We start from the raw sequence: 24,764 nt of genomic DNA on the forward strand, positions 1-24,764 counted from the left end.
GGATGGTAGGTCTGGACTTTGGAGTAAAACATATATATTCAAGTCATCTTGAACTTGGGAGATTAGTTACTAGAGAAAGCATAAGTGATTAGGCTCCGTGCCTTGTTCCTCTTCGTCTCCCCCTGTCTCTGGGTGTGGTTATATGAGTCCATGCCTGCACGGTGCAATAATGAGATGCTGCGGATTATGATAAGCGCCTTCTCTGATTATACAGATTATGATAAGGTACTTGCAATAAACCCTTTTGTTGTCTTGTCAGCTGTCACTTGTTCTTTTGTGAGTCAGTTTTGCAAGGTGCCAGCCATGCAAGGATGTAGCATGTGCTTATGAGTCATAACTCGTCAGGCCCCTTTACATCGTGAACGAAACAGAAACTTATCAAGTTTTATCTTAAGATCTACAGCTGCATGACAAACTACAAGTTTTTGCATTTTTCAAAGTTCTCAGTACTGTTGGTGTGATACCTCATCAATTCTCAATAATTTATATCTATTTATCTTTGTTATGCAACATGAACTAGTGTAGTTGACAGTGTTTAAGCCTAGTGTTTGTATCTTTAATTCTGTTTCAGACTTGTCTTGGCTGTCAAGTTGATGCCTTGGCTTTATGTTTTTGCTTTAGCACTTTAGTGGTTGAGCTGCTGCCTATATAAGCACAGCTAACCCCTCTCTTGTAGCAGTGAATTCAGTTTCAATTCAATCAAGTGGCCTTGGTCAAGCTGACCTCCGGCCTTTACCATGTGGTGTGTGATTTCTGGGCAACAATTGGTACCACCATGTCCACCTCCAGCTCCAGGCGCGACGCCGCCGCCGCGCAGGCGCGCAGGGAGCGCCTTGAGGCCGCTGAGGCAGCTGCGGCCCAGGCGGCGCAGGCAGCCAAGGATGCAACGGCCGCGGCCAAGACTGCGGCGGAAGCCGCTGCAGCGCTGCGAGAGGAGCAGGATGGTGACGAGGACGCGGAGGGCTCCATCACGCCGAAGGATCGCCGCCGCCACGGATCGCCGTCTCCACCACGGGGTCACGGGCGTCGCGGGCGTTCTCTGGTCGTGCAGGTCTACCGTGAGATCGGGACTGGATGGCCGATGCTCACGCGCTCCAATTACTACGAGTGGAGCCTCCTCATGAAGGTAAAGCTCCAGGCGTGCTTCCTCTGGGACGCCATCACGTGCGACGGCGTCGACTACGAGCAAGATTGCCGCGCGCTGGAGGCTCTCTGCGCCGCCGTCCCGCCGGAGATCGGCGCCACCATCGCCAACAAGCCCACCGCCAAGCTTGCCTGGGAGGCGATCGAGGCCAGGCGTGTTGGGAGCGACCACGTGCGACGCGCCACGCTCCAGCGCCTCCGCGGCGAGTGGGAAGGTCTCACCTTTCGCCCCGATGAGCAAGTTGAACAATTTGTCGTCCGCCTCACCAATCTGATGGAGCAGATGGTGCGCAATGGCGACACCGACCTCGACGAGGGACGCGCCGTGGAGAAGTTTCTCTGGTGCATGCCTAAGAGGTACGAGCAATTGGTCTTCTCGATCGAGACCCTTCTCGACCTCTAGGATCTCTCCATTGACGATGTTGCCGGGCGGTTCAAGGTGGTGGAGGACCGGGATCGCGCGTCGGAGGAGCAGGGCAAGCTGCTGTACTCCGAGCAGCTGTGCGCCGGCGGCAAGAAGGGGAACAACGCCGGCACGACCAAGGACGGCCAGGAGCGGCGTCGTCGACCCCGTGGCGGAAGGAAGAACTAGCCCAGGGGAGATCGCGAGGCCGGCGCTGGCGACTCCGGCGGCGGGCGCGGGGAGAAAGGAGGTGACGCCGGCAGCGATCGTAGGGCGAACCGCGACAACACCTGCCACAACTGCAACCGCGCCAGGCACTGGGCAAGGGACTGCCCACAACCTCGCCGGAATCGCGGTGCAGCCCACGTCGGAGGGAGATGTGGACGTGGGGCTGTTCCTGGCGCACGGCGTCGTCGAGCTGGGCGCGCACCAGGCTGCTGCGCACGACCACGTCCTCCAGCTGGACGAGCCGCGAGCCCAGGCGATCCTCAACGCCACCGCCAACGAGGAAGCGATCGACGGATGGTACCTCGACAGCGGCACGACCCACCACATGACTTGATGCCGCGAGCTCTTCGCCAACATCGACGGCGACATGCGCGGGTCGGTGCGGTTCGGCGACGCGTCGAAGGTGGACATCCAGGGCATCGGCTCCATCGCGTTCGAGGGCAAGAACGGCGAGAAGTGGGTGCTGCACGGCGTCTTCTACATCCCAGCGCTCAGGAATTCCATTCTGAGCATCGGCCGGCTGGACGAGGGAGGATCGGAGGTGAGGATCAAAGATGGAGTCTTGAGGATTTGGGATGAGCGTGGACGCCTGATGATCAAGGTCCAGCGCAGCCCCAACCACCTCTACATCCACCACTTCGTTGCAGCCCAGTCATCACGCCAAGCCCGAGCCCCGTTGCAACAGAGTGGCGACATGCTCTGTCTTGCCACACGCAAGGACGGGGAAGCCTGGCTGTGGCACGAGCGCTACGGCCATCTGGACTTCGACGCGCTGCACAAGGAGGACATGGTGCACGGGATGCCGGTGATCAAGCACGACGGCCATCTGTGCGACACCTGCGTCGTCACCAAGCAGAGGCGCGCTCCGTTCCCCGCTCAAGCCAAGTACCGCGCACAGAAGCAACTCGAGCTCGTGCACGGCGACTTGTGCGGGCCAGTGTCGCCGGCGACGCTTGGCGGTCGGCGCTTCTTCCTGCTCCTGGTGGACGACGCCACGCGCTTCATGTGGGTGTCGCCGCTGACCACGAAGTCGGCCACAGCGGATGCCATCAAGCGCACGCAGGCAGAGGCGGAGAAGGCGTGCGGGCGCAAGCTGAACATGCTCCGCACCGACAACGGCCGGGAGTTCACCGCTGGGGAGTTCGCCGACTACTGCGCCGACGAGGGCATCACGCGTCACTACTCTGCTCCCTACTCGCCTCAGCAGAATGGCGTAGTGAAGCGGAGGAATCAGACCGTGGTGGGCATGGCGCGGGCACTGCTCAAGCAGCAGGGCATGCCGGCCAAGTTTTGGGGAGAAGCGGTGGTCACCGCGGTCCACCTGTTGAACAGGTCGCCGACCAAGAGCTTGTAGGGCAAGACGCCCTACGAGGCTTGGCACGGGCGAGCACCGGCGGTGGTGCACCTGCGCGTCTTCGGCTGCCTCTGCTTTGCCAAGGAGCTGAACCAGGTGCACAAGCTCGATGATCGCAGCGGGCCAGGGGTGTTCCTCGGGTACGCGGACGGTGCCAAGACGTATCGCATCTACGACCCGGTGTCCCGGCGTGTGCTCGTGTCCCGCGACGTCGTCTTCGACGAGGCGTGCGGCTGGGACTGGAACAGCAGCGCAGAGCACGCTGCATCCATGGAGGAGGAGCTCAGCATCGACTTCGAGCTCGCCGCCGCAGGAGTGCCAGAAGACCGGGACGCGCCCTCACCACCGCCGGCCACCACGTCTACCGTGTCACGCTCGCCAACTCCGGGGGAGCTTGGTGACGCTGCATCGCCGGCTGGTGCGTCGATCCTGCCTTCCCCTGCCTCGACGTCGCGCGCGTCGCCCTCCTCTGCTCCGGCACATTCCCTTGCTCCGCAGACTCCAGTGGCAGCAGAGCCGGGTCCGGCGGAGCTGGCCACCCCCCTGGAGGACGGCGAGGAGCGGCTGGACGCGTTCTACGGTGGCGAACCCCTCCGCTGCCGCACGATGGACAACATCCTCGGCGAGGAGTCCATTCCCGTGGTGGAGCCTCGGGTGTGCGCGCAGCTGCACTTGACGCATGCTGGCAAGCCGACCACGCACGCGGAGGCGCAAGGCGATCCGGCGTGGCGCAAGGCAATGGAGACCGAGCTCGAGTCCATGGAGAAGAACCGGACCTGGGCGCTCGTGGATCCGCCGGCTGGACAACACCCAATTACCCTGAAATGGGTCTTCAAGCTGAAGAAGGACGAAAAGGGGGCGGTGATCAAGCACAAGGCGAGACTGGTGGCGCGCGGCTTCGTCCAGCAGGAGGGGATCAACTACGAGGACGCGTTCGCGCCGGTGGCGAGGATGGAGTCCGTCCGTGTTCTCCTCGCCCTGGCGGCTCAGGAAGGATGGCGCGTGCACCACATGGACGTGAAGTCCACCTTTCTCAACGGCGACCTCAAGGAGGAGGTGTACGTGCGGCAACCACCGGGCTTTGCCGTTCCCGGAGAAGAAGACAAGGTGTACCGCCTGCGCAAGGCGCTGTACGGGCTCAGGCAGGCGCCGTTGGCCTGGAACGCGAAGCTGGGTGCGACGCTCAAGGAGATGGGCTTCCAGCAGAGCGCGCATGAGGCGGCGATGTACCGGCGGGGCAATGGGCGCTCTGTCCTGCTGGTTGGGGTCTATGTCGACGACCTCGTCATCGCCGGCGCCAATGCGGAGGAGGTGGAGTTCAAGGCGGCCATGAAGCAGAGATTCGACATGAGTGATCTCGGGCTCCTGAGCTTCTACCTCGGCATCGAGGTGCGCCAGAGCGCCAACGGCATCTCTTTGTCTCAGGCGCACTACGCCAAGAGGATCCTCGAGCTCGGCGACATGGTGGGCTGCAACTCCGTCCACACGCCCATGGAGGAGAAGCTCAAGCTCAGTCGCGAGAGCGAGGCAGAGGAGGTCGACGTCACGCACTACCGGCGGCTAGTGGGGAGTCTCTGGTACCTGGTGCACACCCGGCCGGACCTGGCGTTCGCGGTCGGGTATGTGAGCCAGTTCATGGAGCGGCCTACGGCGGAGCATCTGCAGGCTGTCAAGCACATCCTCCACTACGTGGCTGGGACGCTGGACTACGGTCTGGTCTACAAGCGCATCCCCGGCACGGCGAGCTTCGTCGGCTACTGCGACAGCGACCTCGCCGGTGACGTCGACACAAGTAAGAGCACCAGCGGGACCATGTTCTTCCTCGGCGGATGCTTGGTCTGCTGGCAATCCATCAAGCAGAAGGTGGTGGCGCTTTCAAGCTGTGAGGTAGAGTATATCGCCGCCGCCTCTGCAGCAACACAAGCTCTGTGGCTGTCCAGGCTGCTCGGAGAGCTGCTGGGCAGCAAAGTGGATGTGGTGGAGCTTAAGGTGGACAGCAAGTCTGCCCTAGCGCTGGCCAAGAATCCTGTCTTCCATGGCAGAAGCAAGCACATCCGAATCAAGTACCACTTCATCAGGGATTGCCTTGGTCAAGCCGACCTCCGGCCTTTACCATGTGGTGTGTGATTTCTGGGCAGCAGTAGTAAAAAATACTTTATTCCCTCACCTTGGTTAATAGGGTGCAAATAATAAATTTCATTAGCTCCTGCGCGTTCGAGAAAAAAATAAATTTCATTATCTTGACTTTTTTGTTTGCTTCTAAATGTGAAGTACAGCCTCTGACTAGGGAACTGGCATCTAATGTAGTAGGTTGGGTCGACACATCCCACCAAAGAATCCTAGGGAGCTTGTCAATTTACTATTAATGTATTCCTTTTTCATGATGAATGAGGAGCATTAGTAGTTGTTGTTAGTCTATATAATTCATTATGAACTGAGAACAAACAAAATATTGACTGCTGATCTTAAAATGAGTTAAGTTTCAGGTGGGAGGAAAGGAATACCATAGTTTCAAACTAAACTGTTTTCTCTTAAATCAAACAAAATACCCTTTACTAGTTTAGAGAAAATATTTTATTGAAATATTTCAAAATTTAGAAAAGTAATCTAAAATCAGAGTATACTGCGAGTTTTTAGGTGGTTGCAAAATTCTCTGCTGTTTACACTATGATGAGTAATACTTGTGCAAGTTGCACCAGCTTGATACCAGTGTGATTTGGTAGCCTATATTGTTCCCCCATGCTTCCAGTCATTGATGTTATGTTGCTCTTGATGGTTGAAAACATGATTAATAAAGTATTAAAGAATTTTTTTTTTGCCTCTGCCTGCCTGACGCCCCTCTCATTGCTTCACACCAGAGCTCTCCATTTCTGATGTGCTATATTGCTAAAATTCCAGGATTTACATATGCAAAAAAAATCAGGCAGAACTGGTTCCTGATGCAGTCTGGAGCCACCACTAAAGAGCAGCATGCTTGCAAGTTGCAATTATAAACATGCATGATTCATCTGGGTTAGTCAGTCGCACAAAGTTCTATTACATTCATATCAATCAGCAGTTATCTTCAAGTACTTGTCAAGCATCCTGTCCTTAGTTAAGTCAGTGAAGTACCCCTTCTCAACTTCGAGCCCTTCTTCTGCTGCAATCTGCTCAACCACGGTCTGAACTTGATAGGCACTGACATGATCTGGATCCAACAAGCATGCGATCTCTGTGCAATCATCACCATGGGGAAGCGCAAGAGCTTGCACAGTCGGAAGCCCTCCACCGCGTCCGCTTAGTCTTCGAGTAATCCGCCTCACAGTTGCAACATCCTTTGAGAGCACTGGCACATTGTATGCCTCAACAAAAGGTGTCGCGCCAACTGTTGTGGCCCCTCTTTCAGAAGAAACATTGGTTGGACCCTCATCAGGCTTAATTGGCAGAACATCAGGGAGCATGGTACCTGACCACTGGTTGCCCATGTGATTGGGCCGGTAGTAGCCGAGCTCACGCCTTATTGCACCTACAGGCTTGCCTGTGGGATGGGCTGCTGCATAGAGGAACACCGGCACTGCATACAAAATTGGGCAAGAAGGGTCAAAATGTTTGTATGGCTCATGTTTATTGTAGCTTATAAAGTTAACATACCTTGAAAATCATTGCCAATGTCTGAAGCCACCTGCTTAGCCAAGTAAGCTGCATCCTCCATTGTGGCTTGACCCAAGGGGTGGAAGGACAGGTCATCATTGACACCCATTCTAGGATGAGCACCGGAGTGCGATTCGAGGTTTATGGCTGAAAATGCAGCCTCCATCATCGCCAACAATACCTTCCTGATTGGACTATATATCACTTCACCAGTTGAGCTGCCATCAATGATATAGGAGACAAGTGTGTAGCGTACGCGGTTGTAGAGACTATCTTCGAACTTGCTTAGCACCGCAACCTGAGGATCAGTCTTCGCTGCAAGATCAATTGCGGCAATAGCCGTGGGATTGCGGCTTTCAGAAATGTAGAGCTTGCAGCCGATAAACTTTGAGTGCATCATGCTGAGATTGTCCTTTGCATTTGGAGCAAGCGGAGAAGATAGAACCTGGATAGCATAAGTTATGCGTGAGGTTTTCTAAGCAGGGACTGGACATACAGTGATGTGGCCAACACAGTGTCCCTATATCAGTACATTGGCGAGCTATGCATCTTTGGATCTTCTCAACAGACAAATACCCTGTTTCCAAATTACCGGTAATAACTTCTATAAAGAAAAAGAAAACAAAAACTCAAACATAGTCCAATAAGATAGAACTTGTTGACAGGAGTTTATTCAGTGAACAGGTCCTTTGTGATTCCTAACAAGGCTGCTATTTGGGAGGCTGGGGCTTTGTCATTTGTCATATCAATTGTTAGATTAGTTCCTCGGATAAAAATCAGATAATTTAGTTATTCATCTGCAAAAGCTAAATTACTCAGTTTTCTGCTGACAAATCAAAACATTTTTGCAGGAGAAATGTTTCCACCGAGCTGAATACTTGGTACCAAGTTCAAAGACAGCAATGCAGGCAGCACATCAACAGGTAATTTTCTTCTCGAGGAGCATGCCTGTCTTTTAGCAGAATTTCTCGAGGCAGGCTTAGGATAGGATGTTTGGTGCCTGGAGACTCGAATCATCTTGAACAGTGGGGGGAGGATTAGGTGCCAGAGGAATAGCATACCTCGTCTGCTTGATTGAGCTCCATGGCTTGCTTCTTCTTGGTCTCCCCCCTTTCTCCGCGTGTGGTTCCTCAATGAGTGCCGGTTCCTGCTCGTTGATTGAACAAGGGCCCTTTTATATCGAGATACGCATCATGTGGGGGTACTTGCTAGGAACCCTTTTTGTGCTCTGGTTACTTTTTTTTTTTGCGAGTCAAGTGCAGCATAGGTCCCAGCCCGAGGCCATGTAATTTGCAAGGACGCAGCATGTGCTTATCAGCTTTCTGACTCATCATCAGCCAGTCGGCGCCCCCTGCATCACGATTCACGAACCACAAGGGGCGACTTAGCAAGGTTGATTATCTTGAGATCCACAGCAGCATGCCATCACTCAAATTTGTTTGGTTTTATAAGCCCATGGTATTATATTTGGCACGTCATCATCCATTCAATCAATCCCTGGTATTTATGCATCGTCAGCTCTAACCTCTCTCACACTGTTGCTTGTGGTGTAGCCAGCCCTTGCTTGTTTCATGAGTCATGGATCTTGTCTGCTACTAGGCAAGTACAATGTCATTGTCAACTTGAAGCACACGGTTTTCGCCAAAACCATCTTGCAGAAGAGAGAGTTTTTCTTTTCTTTTCTTTTTTCCTTTGAGATGGTGAGAAGAGATGACGGGCTGATTGAGGTCTGTGTGCATCCCAAAATAACAATAAAGCTGTGTTGATTTGATTTGCCACAGATGAACTCCCAGTGAGAATTGAGTGTTTCGTGGGGCGCTGCATCTATTGCCGCCCTGTGTGCATCAACTGTTGATCCCACAAAAAAGGCTTGGCAACGGAAAGCGGTTGGGTCTGCGTGTACCTCCATGACCGCCCTGGGTTTACTGATGGCGACAAGAGCAAGGTCACTGACAGCTCCACTGTTTTCCTCTTGCAGGGTCGACTTCTGATTTCAGTTCATCTCTATTTGGCCTGGAAGGCCCGCGGCGTGCTGCAGACATCAGAAAGTGCCAGCTCCCGAAGGCATTCCGAGGACTGCTAAAGGTATGTTGGATTCCAGCGCTAATAGATGAAAGTGCTAAATAGCTCATCCAAATAGAAGTACTAACGAAGTAGACTAAATTTTATTCAAAATTTTGAAACTTTATTTAAAATTTAAAAACTTTAATATATATATATATATATATATATATATATATATATATATATATATATATATATATATATATATATATATATGTGTGTGTGTGAGTTCTAATCTGTGCTAAAGTTTAGTATTCAATTTCAACTTTCCAAATAAACCCTAAGCAGGAGGTCTGCTCTAATTGCGCGAGGACAAGGAGGTACGTCGTGTGGCTCCGGAGGGCACCGCGTCTCTGCTGTACGGAGTAACAAGAACCCGACGTGTCCGGACGCGCGGGCTGGCGTTACACGGGCAGGAACGGAGGAGAGGGCCTGCCTGTTTATCCGCTCCGTCTCCGTGTGGATAGGATAGGATGGGATCGGCCGGCTATCGGCCACTGGCTGCTGCGTACATCACGTGCACCGTACTCTAAAGCGCTCTGGTCTGGACTGTCGTTTTCCACGCGCCTGCACGTCTTCGCCTCGACGCTGCTCTACTATGCATCTGACTCCCGTGACTATCTTCTTTCTTTCTTGGCATTTTTTTTTACCATGGAGGTCGTTGCGGTAACAATGCTTGTTGACGGCAGGTTTCTCTCCAGTATAGGTGGCCAAACGGGCGGCCCGGCCCGGCACGGGCCCGGCTAAGCACGGCCCGTTTAGACACGACCCGCTTAAGCACGAAAATATTAACGGGCCGTGCCGTGCCTGTCCATGGGCTGAAGTGCCGGCCCAGGCACGGCCCGAAATTGATTTAATCGGGCCGGGCCGGGCCGTTTGGCCCGGCAGCCCGGCGGCCCGAAAATGTTTAAATAGAGTTTGATAATGGATAACATTGTATTTAAACGGGTTTATCGTGCTACCCATCGGGCCGATCGGGCCGCCCTTTTTCGGGCCGTGCCTGGACGCGTTCATGGGCCGGGATTGAGGCCCAGGCACGGCCCGGCTATCGTGCCCGTGCCGGCCCGAGCCCAATAATATTCGGGCCCGTGCCGTGCTTGGGTCGGGCTAATATGGGCCGGGCTTCGGGCCCCCATGGGTATCGGGCCAAATGGCCATCTATACTCTCCAGATTGCATGATTGTTCTTGCGCGTTCGCTAAAAGCTCGGATGAACGCGCGTCGCTGCGCGCACCACGTGGCGTTGACGTCCACGAAGTTTCCGGGGCACCATGTATGCCAGCATGCGCACGCCATGCGCTGGACCGGACCCGCGCATCGGGGCCGTGAGAGTGTGTTCGGGGGGTGGGGGTGTTCACGCGCATAGAACTAGGAGTGGTAGAGGGTTTTAAATTCTAAAATTAGTCTAGATAATTTCAGGGTTTAGAATTCTAAAAGGATCAGGCTATTACTTTATACAATTTTAAGCTAAGAATGTATAAGATCAAATTGGATGGTAAAGAGAGCACTAAGATTATGACCCGGACTTTTACCTATTAGGATTCCGATTGACAAATCATGAAGTCATTGCTTGCTTTAGAAAATAGAGATAGAGATTAAGAAGGAAAAAAAAACACTCTGACCTTTCATCAACAGAAATAAAGGCAGCGCCTTACGTTGCCCATGGGGAGAGGAGCGGACACACCACCTCCCCGATTTGGGGCTCCTCTAATGGGCCAAAGCCCATCGTAATCCCGTAAACATGAATAGACATGAATATCGTGTATATTGTACCTCGGAGAAGAAAATGAAAGTTTTAGTTATGTTTCAACCATTTTGACCCAAGTTCAACAACAGCTTTGCGATCTCACGGGCTTGCATTTTTTCAATTCGCAGACGCATTCATTCTACATCAGGGTGTGTGCGCGCGCGCATTGCACACGGGCGAAAAAGCATCTCAGGACTGTCCTTGCTCGTGTAGACATTCGTACAGCAAGCTCTCCAAAAGCATTTCATACATCTTCAGATAACAGTTAATCGAATTGTTGCTATTACCGAGTCGCAAATGTTTTTTCGTATCGTCAAGGAACTGATAGCGACGTAACAAACCGGTAACGAAGCATGTGCAAAGCATGCTGGAAGTACAGAGGCGGCAACATTATTCATGCCAACATATGCAACATTATTCGTGCCAACATATGCAACATTTTTAGGCAAAGAAAAATGTAGGTGGCAACAAAACTTGAACATCAATTAATCAATCACAACAAACAAGTACATATGCAGTGTCCGCTAACAAGCTAACATGAAGTTACACTGCTGCAACATTATTCATGGTGACCGAGTAAGTGTAGCTTCTCCAAATCTTTGCCTACATAAATCAAAATCTCTGGTTGCCACAGTTCATCGTCAACAACTTGAAAGCATACATAACATTTCTTTTTTATTTAACATAGTTGCATGGCCGCAGAAAGGTAGTTCAACTCTGGTGCGGCACTGCAGCCAGCTTAGGCCGCCTGTGCTGTGGCCGCCTGTAATGGAATCATATTTTGAAACAGTATTAGATTTCAAGAATTCATAAATCTCACCCCCATTGTATTAAAAACAAAATTCAGCTACAGTTAACACAGGTGCCACACAGATTGAGACACACAGCATAATTTTCATAGCACAGGAGGTAACACTTCATTTTCAACAAACTATTTCTGCTTTCTCTCACCAATCAAGTCATCATATGTCAAGTACTAATCAATTTGTGCAGACAACACAGTTCAAGCTTAAATAAAATGATTAAACGTTGAAAAGTACCTCTGGCTTTTCTTCCTTCTTCCCCCCAGCAAAAAACTTGTAACCACCATAAATAAGACCACCCCACATAGACAAGCTGGCTAGCACAAACTGCATAGAAAACATGGATAATTAAAATAATTGTTCATAACCACAAAGCAAGAAAAACTAATTTCAACAGACATGCAGTCAGGCCCAAAAAAATTAAAAAAAAAACTATTTATATTCTTTTGGAGAAAACAAAATCAACTATCATTGATGTAATGTAAAAACACAATCAGAAGCAGACCTGTAACAAAACTACAACAGCATATACAAAATGAATCAGATGCAGCAGATATCATATAACCACACCACAATGTAAGACAAATCAATTCCAAAAGACGCTGCTTAACGACAACCCGAGTATATATGAAGTTCCTTAAAAAGAACTAGTTATTTTTACATAGCAAAACTGCATAACAGAATATAGAAAAATGGACCAAAGGTCTTGTTTCGTATTAAGCTATTTAAAGATAGACAACGTATAGATTGGTTTTGGCCAGATATTGTAGTGTTATCAACTATAAGGAGTAATTTAAAAATCATTTGGTGCTAACCTGCCTAGCATTGCAGACATGTGCAGTGGGAGGAAACAACAACAACAACAACAACAACAACAACAACAACAACAACAACATAGCCTTTTTTCCCAAGCAAGTTGGGGTAGGCTAGAGATGAAACCCGAAAGAAATAAGTTCAAGGTTCAGACACATTGATAGCTAGTCTCTAAGCGCTCCTATCCAAAATTATCTCTTTAGAAATATTCCAATCCTTAAGGTCTCTCTTAACCGACTCATCCCACGTCAGTTTAGGTCTACCTCTACCCCTCTTTACATTATCGACCCGCTCAAGAACCCCATTACGCACCGGCGCCTCAGGAGGCCTTCGTTGGACATGTCCAAACCATCTCAGCCGATGCTGGGTAAGTTTCTCCTCAATTGGTGCCACCCCGACCCTATCCCGAATAACTTCGTTCCGGACTCTATCCCTCCTTGTGTGCCCGCAAAACCACCGCAACATCCGCATCTCTGTTACACTCAGTTGCTGGACATGTCGCCTTTTTGTAGGCCAACATTCAGCACCGTATACCATCGCTGGACGAATTGTTGTCCTATAGAATTTGCCTTTTAGCTTTTGTGGCACCCTCTTGTCTGCAATGGGAGGAAAGGAAAAAAAAGGAATTTCCTTATTTGCCACCCAGAGAAATCATAATCCCTCACCGGGGGGGGGGGGGGGGGGGGGAGGCAACAAGTGCACTACAGGGGTTTACTTGACCTAGCCCCCATCAATTAGGCCGTACCTGCTGCCAGGCACCAATCTCAGAACATTTGGTGGCATTGAAACGGCATGTCAACATAGTTTGGCCAGAGGCATGCACGCTGGGTAATTGCAACCAACCAGAGGTGCATATTTAGACAAAGTACTTTACATGGCCACTTTCAACGAGGGATCAAGGTCTTCTAGGACGAAATTCGATGATACGGGCAAGTAAGAAATCTAGTACTGTAAATGAAAATTATAGCTAAAGAACATGTATGCAGTGCCAGTCATTTTCATGAATGTGGATAGAAGATGCATATGGGAAAGTACATAACATTAGAACCAAATCTTGTTTAATTCAATCAATACGAATCAATATAACAAACGAAGAGAAATACTGATCCCAGTGAAGACAGGCAACAAACAGATGTAGGTAAGCCTGTAATCTGAATACATGACCAAAAAGGTGAAAAGAATGGGACTACCGCCTACCGGAACTTATGCAGTTACCACCCATAAGATATTCTACAGTTTCTCTTAAGCACAGAAATGAATTCATAAATTATGTGACCGACTCTCATCAAGGGAATACATGAGTTCGGAGACCAACTCTCCTAAAGAGCTTTAAAGAAAAGCTGTATTTGTTCGGATGATATATATATATAATATATGTTCCTCTAAGTTGTCATAACACAGACCATATGAACAAGAATACATAATTTATGCTATAATCATGCAAGGTAATGTAACTTCTTTGAAAAAATGTGAGCAAGGGAAACATATAATCCTTTCCCTTATTGTACGGCTACTCCTACACGATGAACATCAAGGACTCAAATGCGATTAACTGCAATGAAATGAATTAAAACAAGATATGCAGAGGGGAAACTCACGTGCTCTTCCTTCCACTTGCTCGGGCTCAACGGGTCTTTCCACATCGGCACCTTATCAGACCCATGACCGTCTGGCAAGCACACAAAACGAACCCATCACAAGGTAAACCATCAATCGCAACTGCATTGTTCCACAGAAAACAAGTACAAAGGGCACCGATTGACCGCCGGATGTTTCGTGTGTACATCTAATCTAACCGCATCGAACCCGCACGGAATCCCAGATCAAAATCGCTGCCAAGGGGACCTGGCGAGCCGGATCCAGGAACGGGCCCCGTAGGGCCGACCGATCCAAACTACCGGCGCATGCGACTCGCGGATCTGGGAGGCGCAGAAGGTGAAGGCGTACCTGCGGCACCGGCGAGGCGGCGGCGAGAGACGAGGCGGGCGAGGGGGGAGGAGGAGGACGACGACGACGCCGCCGCCGCCGCAACGAGACGAGATGCCATCGGGACGCTTAGGGTCAGGGTGGGTGTCTCGCTTCTTCTGGGGAGGGTGTCTGGAGGAGGCGGCTGCTGTTCTAGAGCTGGTTGAGCCCGGTTTTTATGTGGGCTGGGCCAGGAGTCGAGACGGGTCCAGTAGTCCGAGTAGTTTCTTCATTTCTCTTTTTCTTCTACGGTCCCGGTTTTTATTTAGTTAGTTTTTTTTCCTTTTCTATAATGCTCACGCAGATATTCATTCTTCGGATTGTAATTGATCTTTTTTCGTAATTCATATCATCCATGTTTATTTCTTATATCTTTAATACTTCCTATTTTTATAAGCTTTATTTCTCGTAGTAAATACTCTTGGTCCCATAACATATTTTAGATTGTTGTCGTAATGAAAATGTATGGTTTTCTAGTATATTGTACTTTTCTAAAAGCAAAAAGTAATTATTTATTGATATATTTCAGATTTTTCGAACCATCAATTTTGTTATCAAGAATATATTTGGTTGTTCCAATTATAAAAATTAATCAGTTGGTATATGGAACTACTTGTTTGTTTCGTGTGGATCTATTTTGTTCACATTCGAGAATGTAAAGTATGCTATGGAAACCAGCCTGCTTTGAAAACTCATGCAAATCACGATAAAAAAGTTATCTAAATTAACTAAAAAATCACACATGCAGATGATATGATGATACACAATCTTGTAAAATATTTTGTCCAAACTCGATTTCGTTTGTGAGATATAAAAATAACAAATTTCTAACAAATCATATGACAGATTACGTTTTACGCTAGTTTTTTTTTGCGTTGTAGGCTCATTAGTTGGAACCAATCTGTCTCACTTATGCACTGTCTTGTTTGTGATGTGGACATATTTTATATGCATGTAAACATAATTTATTTATGGAGGTAAATTACAATGTTAGTCTAAACGTTAAACGGCGAACGGTCGGTCACCCACCATTTAGCGAATAGTCAGAATACACGGCCATTTAAACGGCCTTTTGAAAGGTCGAAATGGCTTTACATGACTACCCATCGAGTAGTGTTTACACGCTGTGCAAAAGATGTAAACGGCCGTGTAGACGAACAGTGGTAAATTGTGCGCCTATTCATAGGGGGCATGTATATGTGTGTGTCTACATCTCTATTGTGTTATAAAGAAAAAAAATAAAAGAAGGTCCTCATCAAGTATCTTACAAATACCATGGAAGAGTTTGCAAATCATGGAAGAGTATTATGGGAGCACCTTGTGAGAGACCCAGCGGGCGGGGAGGGGGGAGGGGGGTTGGGGAGCCGGCACGACATCGGGCCCGGTGGTGTTCGAGCCGGCGTGCCTCACGAGTCGTGCCGCAACGTGCTACGTGCCTAGCCTTCAGCCTAGGCACGGCCCAGGCATGACACTATGGGCCAGTTTCATGTCGTGCCGGCCCGTTAAGCTCGGTTTTCGTGTCGTGTCGCGGCGAAGGGGGACTGGACAGTAACACGAACTCACATAGTTCACCGAGAGAGAGAGGGGTTAGTGAGCTCAAGGCGAGGTGGAAGAGCGGCGGCGAGGTCACCAGAGCCGGGGATGGTCGGTGGCGAGCGACGGGCGACAGATCGAGAGCGGAGGGAGAGGCGAGAGAGAGAGTGAGAGAGAGAGAGACGCGGCAAGGTGGGGGTTTCTGTATTAGGGGGGCACTTTTATATGGTGGTAGGTGTTGGAAATATGCCCTAGAGGCAATCATATTTCCTTATATTCATGGTTAATAAAGTGTACCTTGAATATTCATGGATGACAACTTGTATTTATTAATGCTTATGTGAAGTATTTGTGAAACTCTATACTTGTATGAATATTCTAAAATATTCTTAGTCGGAGTTCATGTGAGGACACACATGAATATTAGACTAGCACATGTATTAGTTGATTGACTACATTTCACAAGTCATGGACATGAGGATGTCAAACTAATAATGTGGGCTCATGTGAGACATGAGACTGAACTGACCCAACACGAGATGATGACTTCTCATTACACAATATGTACGCTGTGTCCTAAGACCTGATATCGTCGTATGTACTCAAGATGTGAACCGACTTACTTATGAGCCATCAAACGCTGCATCGTAACAGGGTAGTCATAAAGGTGACTTTCGGGTCTGTCAAGAAGCATGCTGTGAGACATAGTCGGTCAAGATGGGATTTGCCCCTCTCTACAAGAGAGAGATATCTCTGGGCCTCTCGAGTGATTCGGATCAGGAAATGCATGGCCATGCTGGGGTTAAGAGTTAACCAAGTATTCCGAATCACAGGATCGAGAAAGAGTGGTCGTCTTTAAACTAGACCAAATATCGTGAGGCAAAGGGAACATCATGTATATGATATTGTGGCGGCTCATCTGATATGATCTTTGTGTGCGTATAGGAGTTGACATATCTTGCTAGAGGCCACTGTCTACTATTGGGCCGACTAAGAGTACTCGGGCCATGTCTATTCGCATATGAGCCCATAGGGTCACACACTTAAGGGAAAGAAACCTGATAAGGATGAGATCCGAATTAGACTGGGCTTAGGTGCACTAATGGGCCTTTTCGGCCCAAAAAGGAGGCGCCCAAGGTGGGGCCCAAGGCAGCCCACCTAAGGGGCTACAGTGCCGCCCCTCCTGCGCGCCCAAGCCCTAGGTCGCCTTTGCGGACCTAGCAGTCCGGATCGCGACGCTTCTTCTCGTACGTGTGGATACCTTGGAGGTGATGCATCTGCAGCACAAGGACGAGCCGCACGTGAGGAGGTTCTCGCAACTGCACTGCCGGCTTCCATCTGTACGACTACATCGACGCGCGACAGAAGTTCCGCACCCGCGCGCCTAGTGGTAATCCCGTGATCTATAACAGCAGTGGTTCCTGGTTATGACGTGGAGCCTCCAGCCTCCGCAGCTCTCGGTGCAAGGTCCATGGCCCAGTGCGGCGCGGTGCTGCTAGTTAAGAAGCCCCAGTCACCTGTCAATCCCCCTCCCTCGACGAGCGTTTGGCATCTTCAGGCTCCCAAGCTCTTTGCCTCCCTTCTTCTCACTGTCGGATCATTGGGTGCTCCACAGCGCTTCGCCCGATGGTCCGGCTTGCCACACCTCCACGCTCGACGGAACGGCCGAAACTCTAAGTGTGTCGCCTCCATCCGGCAGTCCTCCCCACACTCCGTGACTCTCCGTCGTTTCCCTATTCTTGTTCTTCACTCCGCCATTTCCCATTCCTTTTTTCTTGTTAGGTTATCTGAACCGGCTACGGTAAGCGATTCACTACCGCTCCCTCCAAGATGACTTTAGCATAAAAAGGCTCGCAGCGGGTACTGGAAGGCGTATGCTACCACTCCCTTAAGCTCGCTGAAGCGTCCCCACATAAGTAGAGACTAAATGTGATGCATATATCAGTCCCAGGAGGCTGATAACACATTTATTCATCAGATAGTTCAGTCACCGTACAACCTCTATAGAGGAAAATTCTTGATACAAATGATAGCAACTATTAAAAAGGCTACAATAATACTCCAAAGCAAGAATAGATCGGGGTCCGGCTCGGGATCATAGTAATGCGCCAGCGAAAGCATCCTGAAAAGGGCCAACACCACAGGCAGAGTTGGGTGCGGACGCAACCTCTACTCAATGTCTTCAACCACGAAGTCTGGATCTTCTTCTGAAGCAACAACATATATATCGGGGTGAGTACAAAAGTACTCAACGAGTTCAACCACACCCACGGAGGGGAGTATAAACATAATATATGCACAGGATAAATCAAGGATAAGGCTAAGATTTAATTTGCGGAAAGCTAATTTTTATGCATGGGTTTCTTTGAAAGAAAAAGATTTTCTGAGCAATTTTTTTGTAACTCTTCTAGTTGTTTCTTCAGCTCTGCTAGTTCTGAGGCTGCCATCCTATAGGGTCTCTTGGCTATGGGGGAGGTCTCTGGGACAAGGTCAATGGAGAACTCTATGTCCCGATCTGGTGGCATTCCAGGGAGTTCGTCGGGGAAAACATCAGGGTATTCATTCACAACTGGAACTCCTTCTAAGGATTTCACATCCATACTGAAAACCATTGGGTCTGGTCCACTTCCCCGAGTATGGCAGGTCACTTGCATCCCATCTGAGTTGGTTAGGTGTACTACCTTGTCAGCATAACCTATGAGGCCATTGTGTAGGCTTAACCAGTCCATTCCAAGGATCACATCTATTCCTTTAGACTTAAGTACTACTAGATTTGCTAGAAATTCTACCCCACTTAAATTGATTCTTACCCGAGAACAACCCAGTTGACACTTGATGTCACCTCCAGGCGTTCGGGTTAATAGGGGTGTTTTTAGTAGTATCGTAGGTACATTATGCTTATCCACAAAGCTTGATGATATGAATGAGTGTGATGCTTCATAATTAAATAATATTGTTGCCAGAGTTGAACTGACTAGAAACTCACCAAGTACCACTAGTTGTGCACCCTGAGCCTCCTACGCGTTGATGTGGTTGACGCGAGCTCGTATGTAAGGCTGCTGGTTGTTGCTGTTGCCCTTGTTGTTGCTGCTGACGGGGACACGGTTGGCTCCGGATACAGGTGACCTAGGCCCATTCACCGAGTTGGAGAAGGCCAATGCAGCAGGCTTGTTTCTGGCATATGGGCAGTTGGCAATGTAATGCCCTGTCTCACGGCAGTTGAAACAGGCTCTAGCATTGTTGTTGGTGGTGGTGACTTAGCTGGCATTGCTCTCCGGGGCCTTCATGACGTTCTAGCTCCTGAACTGTGTGTTAGGGGCCTGGGGGCCTGTCACTTGGGACTAGGTCCTATATTGCATTGGGGCTTGAGATCTCGGTGCAGTATAGCTGGAGCTTCTTGGTTTCTGGAAGCGGTCCTGCTGGCGGGCCTTGCTTTCCAGGAACTTACGCTTGTTTTCCTTCCTTTCTTCAGCTTTGGCCCTTTCTGTGAGAATAGCCATGTTTATCAGAGTATTGAAGTCTGGGTATATCTAAGGGGTAAGTAAGGTCCGGAGTTCTGGGCTCAATTCCTTATCCACTTCCTCTGGTGCATAGCGAGCAAGCTCCATGAACTGGTAGGTGTACTCTTCCACTGACTTGTTCCCTTGCTGCAGTTCGCGAAACTCATCCGCCTTGCGCTTCATGGTGGCTGTGGGGATATGGTAGCGGCGGAACTCCTTCACAAATTCATTCCAAGTGATGGTGGAGGCATCTTCGGCAGCGGCACAGTAATTTTCCTACCAAGCTAAAGCAGTTTCGGTGAGTTGGTGAGCTGCCAGGAGAACTTAGTCTCGATCTTTGCACTCGAACGACTCGAGCTTCCTCTGAATCACACGTAGCCAATCATCTGCCTCCAAAGATTTGCTGGATCCGGCAAAGGTGGGTAGCTTGGTTCTAAGGAAAGCTGTCAGCTTGTCATTCACGGTCTGCTCTCGTGGCCGCTTATTGATGAGGGCGTTGGTCAGTGCTTCCAGTATAAGGGTCTGGTTGTTTATCGCCTGTGCCAGGTCCCCGAAAGGTGGATGTGGTGGCAGTGGCACTTCCCCTTGGCTTCGTTCTCCTTACTGGTTTACCTCCTGCTCCTTCTGAAAAGGGTCTTGTCCGTGCTCATTTTGCGGTCCTCCTGTGCTAAGGGCTGCAGGGGTCCGACTGTGGGAGGCTCTTGAACCGCGTCGGGAAGACATCTGTAGATTGGGTAGAGTCTTTGTGAGACTGGAATTGGGATTAAGTGATGTTTAAGTTATTTAGTTTGTATTTTTAAAAAGGCAGAATCCACCTCCTGCCGATAAGCACACAGATTAACAAGCACACAGACTAGCAAACAACAAGCACAAACAACTTCATTACTGCAAGGGGGTACAACACTGGGGCAAGGCCAAAACACGTACTACACGACCAGGTACAAAGGTCACAACTAAAGGTACAACTTAAGCCAAAGGGGCTGGGGGGCTTTTTCTAGGGTGGCTGCGGGGCATGCTACTCGCGGGGCGAGCCTTCTTCTGGGACGGAGTGTGCCTCTAGGGGAATGAGCTGTCCTTGCTCGCCGTCCTCTGTGTTTCTGTTTTCCAGGGGTTGCTCAGCAGCCTCTCCTTCAACGGCGGTAGTTGGCCCTTCAGGGTTCTCGTGTGGGGCTTGTGGGGTCTCCAAAAGTGGTCCCCATCCTATGATGGGCGTCCCAAGTAGGACATGGGTTTCCACAATTGCCGGGACTGGCGTTCCACTTCTGGTCTATTCTTGCATACGCGGTCCTGGGCCTGCCTGAGGCTCTCCTGGGTAACTGCTTCGCTACTGACCGTGGCTGCGGCTCTTGCCTCGGCTTGAGCCACCCGGATCTGATGCATCCTTACCGCGAGCTCTGCTTGCTCGGCCCGGTGGGTCTGCTCCCTTAGGATGCTAGTTTGCTCGTCAAAGAGCTGATCCAAGGAGGCTAAGTAAGTAGCCACTTGGTACAGAGGGTGCTCTTCATGGCGGCGTCGTTCCAGGCTTCTCATGCAAGCCTCCCAGACTAAGGTTCTGACGGCCGGAGGAAAGAACCTCATCGTACTCCCTACTGTAGTATCTTGGGCGTTCCGTAACGCCAAGACTCTCCAGGGCATTGATCAAAAGGCCAGGGAAGCCATGTGCAGTTTGAAAAATGCCTTGAGTCCATCATTCCTCCGCCATCTGAAAACAAAGATTGGGTGAACAAGTTTTGCATAAAAAACAGTCTTTATTACACCACAAGGTTGGGTACATGGTTCATGGGTACATTATTAAGATAGCGGGTCTAGCCTAAACATACTATTCTCTACTCATGGGGATGCTTCCTCAAACCAGGTACAACGCTTCTTTGGTGGAAGACAACACTCTTCATCCTCGGTCTGAGTACCCCTATCCCAATGGGTTTCTTCGGGTTCTTCTTCTAACAACCCAGCTTCTGTCCTGAGCATCTCATAGTTTTACCATTGGGTTTGGAGAGCGGCTAGGGAGTTCTCGGCTTGTATGGCTCTTTCCCGTTGTAACTCCATTTCTTGTTCAACCTTTTCTGCCCTGCGAATTTGCTGCTTCTGTTGTGCCGCTTGATCGCGGTACAACCGATCCAAACTGGTGAGGTAGATACCCATTTGAGAAACAATGTCCTCCAGTTCCTCTTCCCTTCCCAGGCTCCTCGTCCAGGCAATCCACTCGCATCCTCTTCCTTCAGTGGGTGGGAAAAATCCCATAGGTGTCCCCCGGAGATGTTGGTTATAGAGCACACGGAGGTATATCAGGACTTTTCTAGCGGCTTTTTCGTAGGTATCCGGGAAGTAAAAGCCAGTGGTGTGGACGATCCAGGGCGCCACCTCAGGGTAGAGTGTGCTCCTCTCCACGAAGATCACCATTTCACACCGAGGGGTGCCTCTGGAGTCGTACTCTCGGTAGGCGTACTCTGGTGGGTCCATGACTCCGACGCGTTCCAGGCTGAGTAGCAATAACTTAGGGAGGCCAAGCTCTGCGGAGCAGATTCCGTAACTCCATCCATTGTCAGCCATCTAGAATAGGGCAAGAGTCAGCGGTGAGTGTTTGTGTGGGAAAAAGGGTTAAATAAGGAGAGTCCTAATGTGGAAAGGCTTGGAAAAAGAGTCTCGATCCTAGAGGTCAGGTCCTACGGCCAACCTACGGCTCTGATACCACCTGAAGGGTCCCCACATAAGTAGAGACTAAATGTGATATAAATATCGGTCTCAGGAGGCTGATAACACATTTATTTATCAGATAGTTCAGTCACCGTACAACCTCTATAGAGGAAAATTCTTGATACAAATGATAACAACTATTAAAAAGGCTACAATAATACTCCAAAGCAAGAATAGATCGGGGTTTGGCTCGGGATCATAGTAATGCGCCAGCGAAAGCATCCTGAACAAGGCCAACACCACAGGCAGAGTTGGGTGCGGACGCAACCTCTACTCAATGTCTTCAACCACGAAGTCTGAATCTTCCTCTGAAGTAACAACATATATATCGGGGTGAGTACAAAAGTACTCAACGAGTTCAACCACACCCACGGAGGGGGTATAAACAGAATATATGCACAGGATAAATCAAGGATAAGGCTAAGATTTAATTTGCGGAAAGCTAATTTTTATGCATGGTTTTATTTGAAAGAAAAGGATTTTCTGAGCAATTATTTTGTACCGAGTAGCACGTAGGGTTAATCCACACATGATCCAAGTTTATCAGTTGCTACCGGACTCCTCATCCGCCGTAGCACACGGCACAGCTGTCAGACATTTTTCCAAAATAACTCACGCCAACCCATCCATTCCCAGAAGAAGTACTAGTTATGTGACCAAACTGTAACTCACCAAGTACCGTGGGCACGACTATTCGAATAGGTTTTAACTCTGCAGAGGTGTGCAACTTTACCCACAAGTAGGGTACCACAGCACGATCACCTTAGTGTCAGTACAGATCCCAACAAAGCCATTACCCACCTTAGCTAGACCTGACTAGCCAACACAGAATCCGCCAAGGGGTCATTGACCTATCACCGAGGTTTAACCGGGGCATAAGTCACTACGATCTTATCCCTTCTCTTTGATCACTCATTGCTCTCAGCTCTCCTGATGGCTATCAGACTAGCTAATGAGGTTTATGCTAAGCCGTTGCCACACACAACGGTCGAGTGGTTTGCACGATAGTTGAGTTAGGCAAGATGACACATCAACTCGGTCCTTAATTATGACAAGATGGATATCTCTCAATCTTCTTGCTCAACCACAAAGAAGCATACTTTTTGGCAATTCACACAGAAGTGCCATCCATCTCATCTAAACGCATCTTGCTTTTAGTCTCAAAAAATTCCACATTCTCCCTTCCCACACACTCAAATATTTTCCTTTTATAAAACAAGTTGTATCATGTTTGATGTGTTGTAATTTAAGGTCCTAAGCATTCTAGCAGCGATTAACATCCAAATAGAATAAATCATATTTAGAAATTAATCTAGGTGGTCGAGGAATGGTTATAATAAATCAAGGGGTGGCTGTCCAACCATGTTTTCAGCAGTCAAAGCATATGCAATTTTGTAAGACAGGCCAATAAGTTGTGTTTACAAAACTGGGTCGAAATATGCATCAAAGGATGAGATTGAACTTGCCCTTCGCAAAGCCTTCCGGGAAGTCCTGGTCGTGGCACTGTCCTTCGGGTTCGGGCTCGCGGTACTGGTCGGCGAACTTGTCGGCGGGTTCTTCCTCGATCACTCCGTCGGCTACGGCGGCGACAACACAGACGACAATCAAACACAATACACAAATAAAATGAGCTCACAAGGGAAAATTGGTGGAATAGATAGTATATGATTTTATAGGAATTTAGAAAGAAGAATCATTTGAATCGGAGTTTGGATGGATGAGATATTGTGGTTATAGAATTGAGTGTCTAATTAATTCCGAAAATTGATTGAATAAATGGGAGGAGTTGCACGTGGTGGTTTTGGTGGGTCTTTTTGGGCTTCTCGACTAGCACTTAGGCTGGTAGGCTTGTTTATTTGTGGGTTGGGCTGGCAAAAAGGAAACTGAAGAAGGGAAGAGGTCACGGTAAAAAAACAGGGACTTCATCCCCTTCCTCAGCGCCTCCATGGCAGCGGGCGTGAGCTCTCTGAGCTCTGCCGGAACGGCGCTCCCGGCCTCCGTCTTCGAAGCCGAGGGCATGGGGAGAGAGAGGAGGGCGAGGGCGTTCCACTTTGGCGACTTCGGGTTTGGCAAACGGAGGTTGGCTCCGGCGACCGCGGCAGCCATGGCTACGGCATCCTGTAGCTCGTGGGAAGCTTGCCGGTGGAAGGGAGAGGGAAAGCCGTGGGCTGGGGCTGGTAGAGGAAGGTGTAGGGACGCTCACCGTCAAGCTAATCGAGCTGTGGTGGCCAGGCTACGGAGATCGACGAGTGCTGTGCTCTGTACAGAAACAGAGGAGGGGCAAATTAGCATGGAGAAGAAGACGAGCGGCAGAGCTGCGGCAGAGCTGGGCGGCTCGGCGAGCCTGGGATGGCGACGGAGAGCGGGCTGGGGGCTATTTATAGGCGACGGGGGCGGGGTTGTGCCAACGCTCCCTGCTCGCCATCAATGGCGACGCTGTGGCCGCTATTTATAGGCGACGGGGGCGGGGTTGTGCCAACGCTCCCTGCTCGCCATCAATGGCGACGCGACAGTGCGGCCACTTGCGGTCATCGCTGAGCGGCGCGAACGTCGAGGGCGAGCAAGGGGACAAGGCCGTGCAGGAGGTGGGCGGCGCGAGTGGCCGGCGGTGGTGCTGTGCCGAACGACGGGCGGCGCGGCGAGCATCCGGGGTGCTCGTGGAGTGCGTGCCCTGCAAGCTGCGCGTGGGCGAACAGGGAGCCGGGAGGAAAAAAAAGAGGAGGGAGGAGAAGGGAAAAAGAAAAAGGAGAGAAGGGAAGAAAAGGAGAAAAAGGAGGAAAAGAAAAAGGGAGGGGGCGCCGGCGAGATTCGCGGCGACGGTCGCGATCCGGGCATGGCATCGACGAGAAGCCGAGCGCACACCAAACGAGGAGAACAGGAAAATTAGA

General features: G+C 49.8%; 2 protein-coding genes across 2 annotated transcripts; both read right to left on the reverse strand.

The window, feature by feature from the left end:
• Positions 1-5,972: 5,972 nt before the first annotated feature.
• On the reverse strand, positions 5,973-8,265 carry LOC120688530 (formimidoyltransferase-cyclodeaminase-like). The gene is made up of 3 exons (XM_039970879.1): positions 7,820-8,265; positions 6,759-7,203; positions 5,973-6,681 (listed from the first exon to the last, which is right to left on the reverse strand). Exons 1-3 carry the CDS (start codon positions 7,841-7,843, stop codon positions 6,176-6,178), a joined length of 975 nt encoding a protein of 324 aa, XP_039826813.1. The 5' UTR covers positions 7,844-8,265; the 3' UTR covers positions 5,973-6,175.
• Positions 8,266-10,982: 2,717 nt separating this feature from the next.
• On the reverse strand, positions 10,983-14,353 carry LOC120688531. The gene is made up of 4 exons (XM_039970880.1): positions 14,132-14,353; positions 13,783-13,853; positions 11,609-11,698; positions 10,983-11,331 (listed from the first exon to the last, which is right to left on the reverse strand). Exons 1-4 carry the CDS (start codon positions 14,229-14,231, stop codon positions 11,308-11,310), a joined length of 285 nt encoding a protein of 94 aa, XP_039826814.1. The 5' UTR covers positions 14,232-14,353; the 3' UTR covers positions 10,983-11,307.
• Between the last annotated feature and the right edge of the window lie 10,411 nt (positions 14,354-24,764).

The sequence above is a fragment of the Panicum virgatum genome, chromosome 9N, assembly GCF_016808335.1.
Source record: "Panicum virgatum strain AP13 chromosome 9N, P.virgatum_v5, whole genome shotgun sequence".
Lineage (NCBI taxonomy): Eukaryota > Viridiplantae > Streptophyta > Magnoliopsida > Poales > Poaceae > Panicum > Panicum virgatum.

Excerpts from the sequence above, each read along its gene's own strand:
- LOC120688531 (XM_039970880.1), bottom strand. The coding sequence starts at position 14,231 with ATGGCATCTCGTCTCGTTGCGGCGGCGGCGGCGTCGTCGTCGTCCTCC. Across the intron at positions 13,854-14,131 it reads CCGCCTCGCCGGTGCCGCAG|ACGGTCATGGGTCTGATAAG; the intron begins GTACGCCTTCAC and ends TGTGCTTGCCAG. Across the intron at positions 11,699-13,782 it reads GCAAGTGGAAGGAAGAGCAC|TTTGTGCTAGCCAGCTTGTC; the intron begins GTGAGTTTCCCC and ends TTTTCTATGCAG.
- LOC120688530 (XM_039970879.1), bottom strand. The coding sequence starts at position 7,843 with ATGGAGCTCAATCAAGCAGACGAG. Across the intron at positions 7,204-7,819 it reads AGCTCAATCAAGCAGACGAG|GTTCTATCTTCTCCGCTTGC; the intron begins GTATGCTATTCC and ends TATGCTATCCAG. Across the intron at positions 6,682-6,758 it reads CATTGGCAATGATTTTCAAG|TGCCGGTGTTCCTCTATGCA; the intron begins GTATGTTAACTT and ends TTTTGTATGCAG.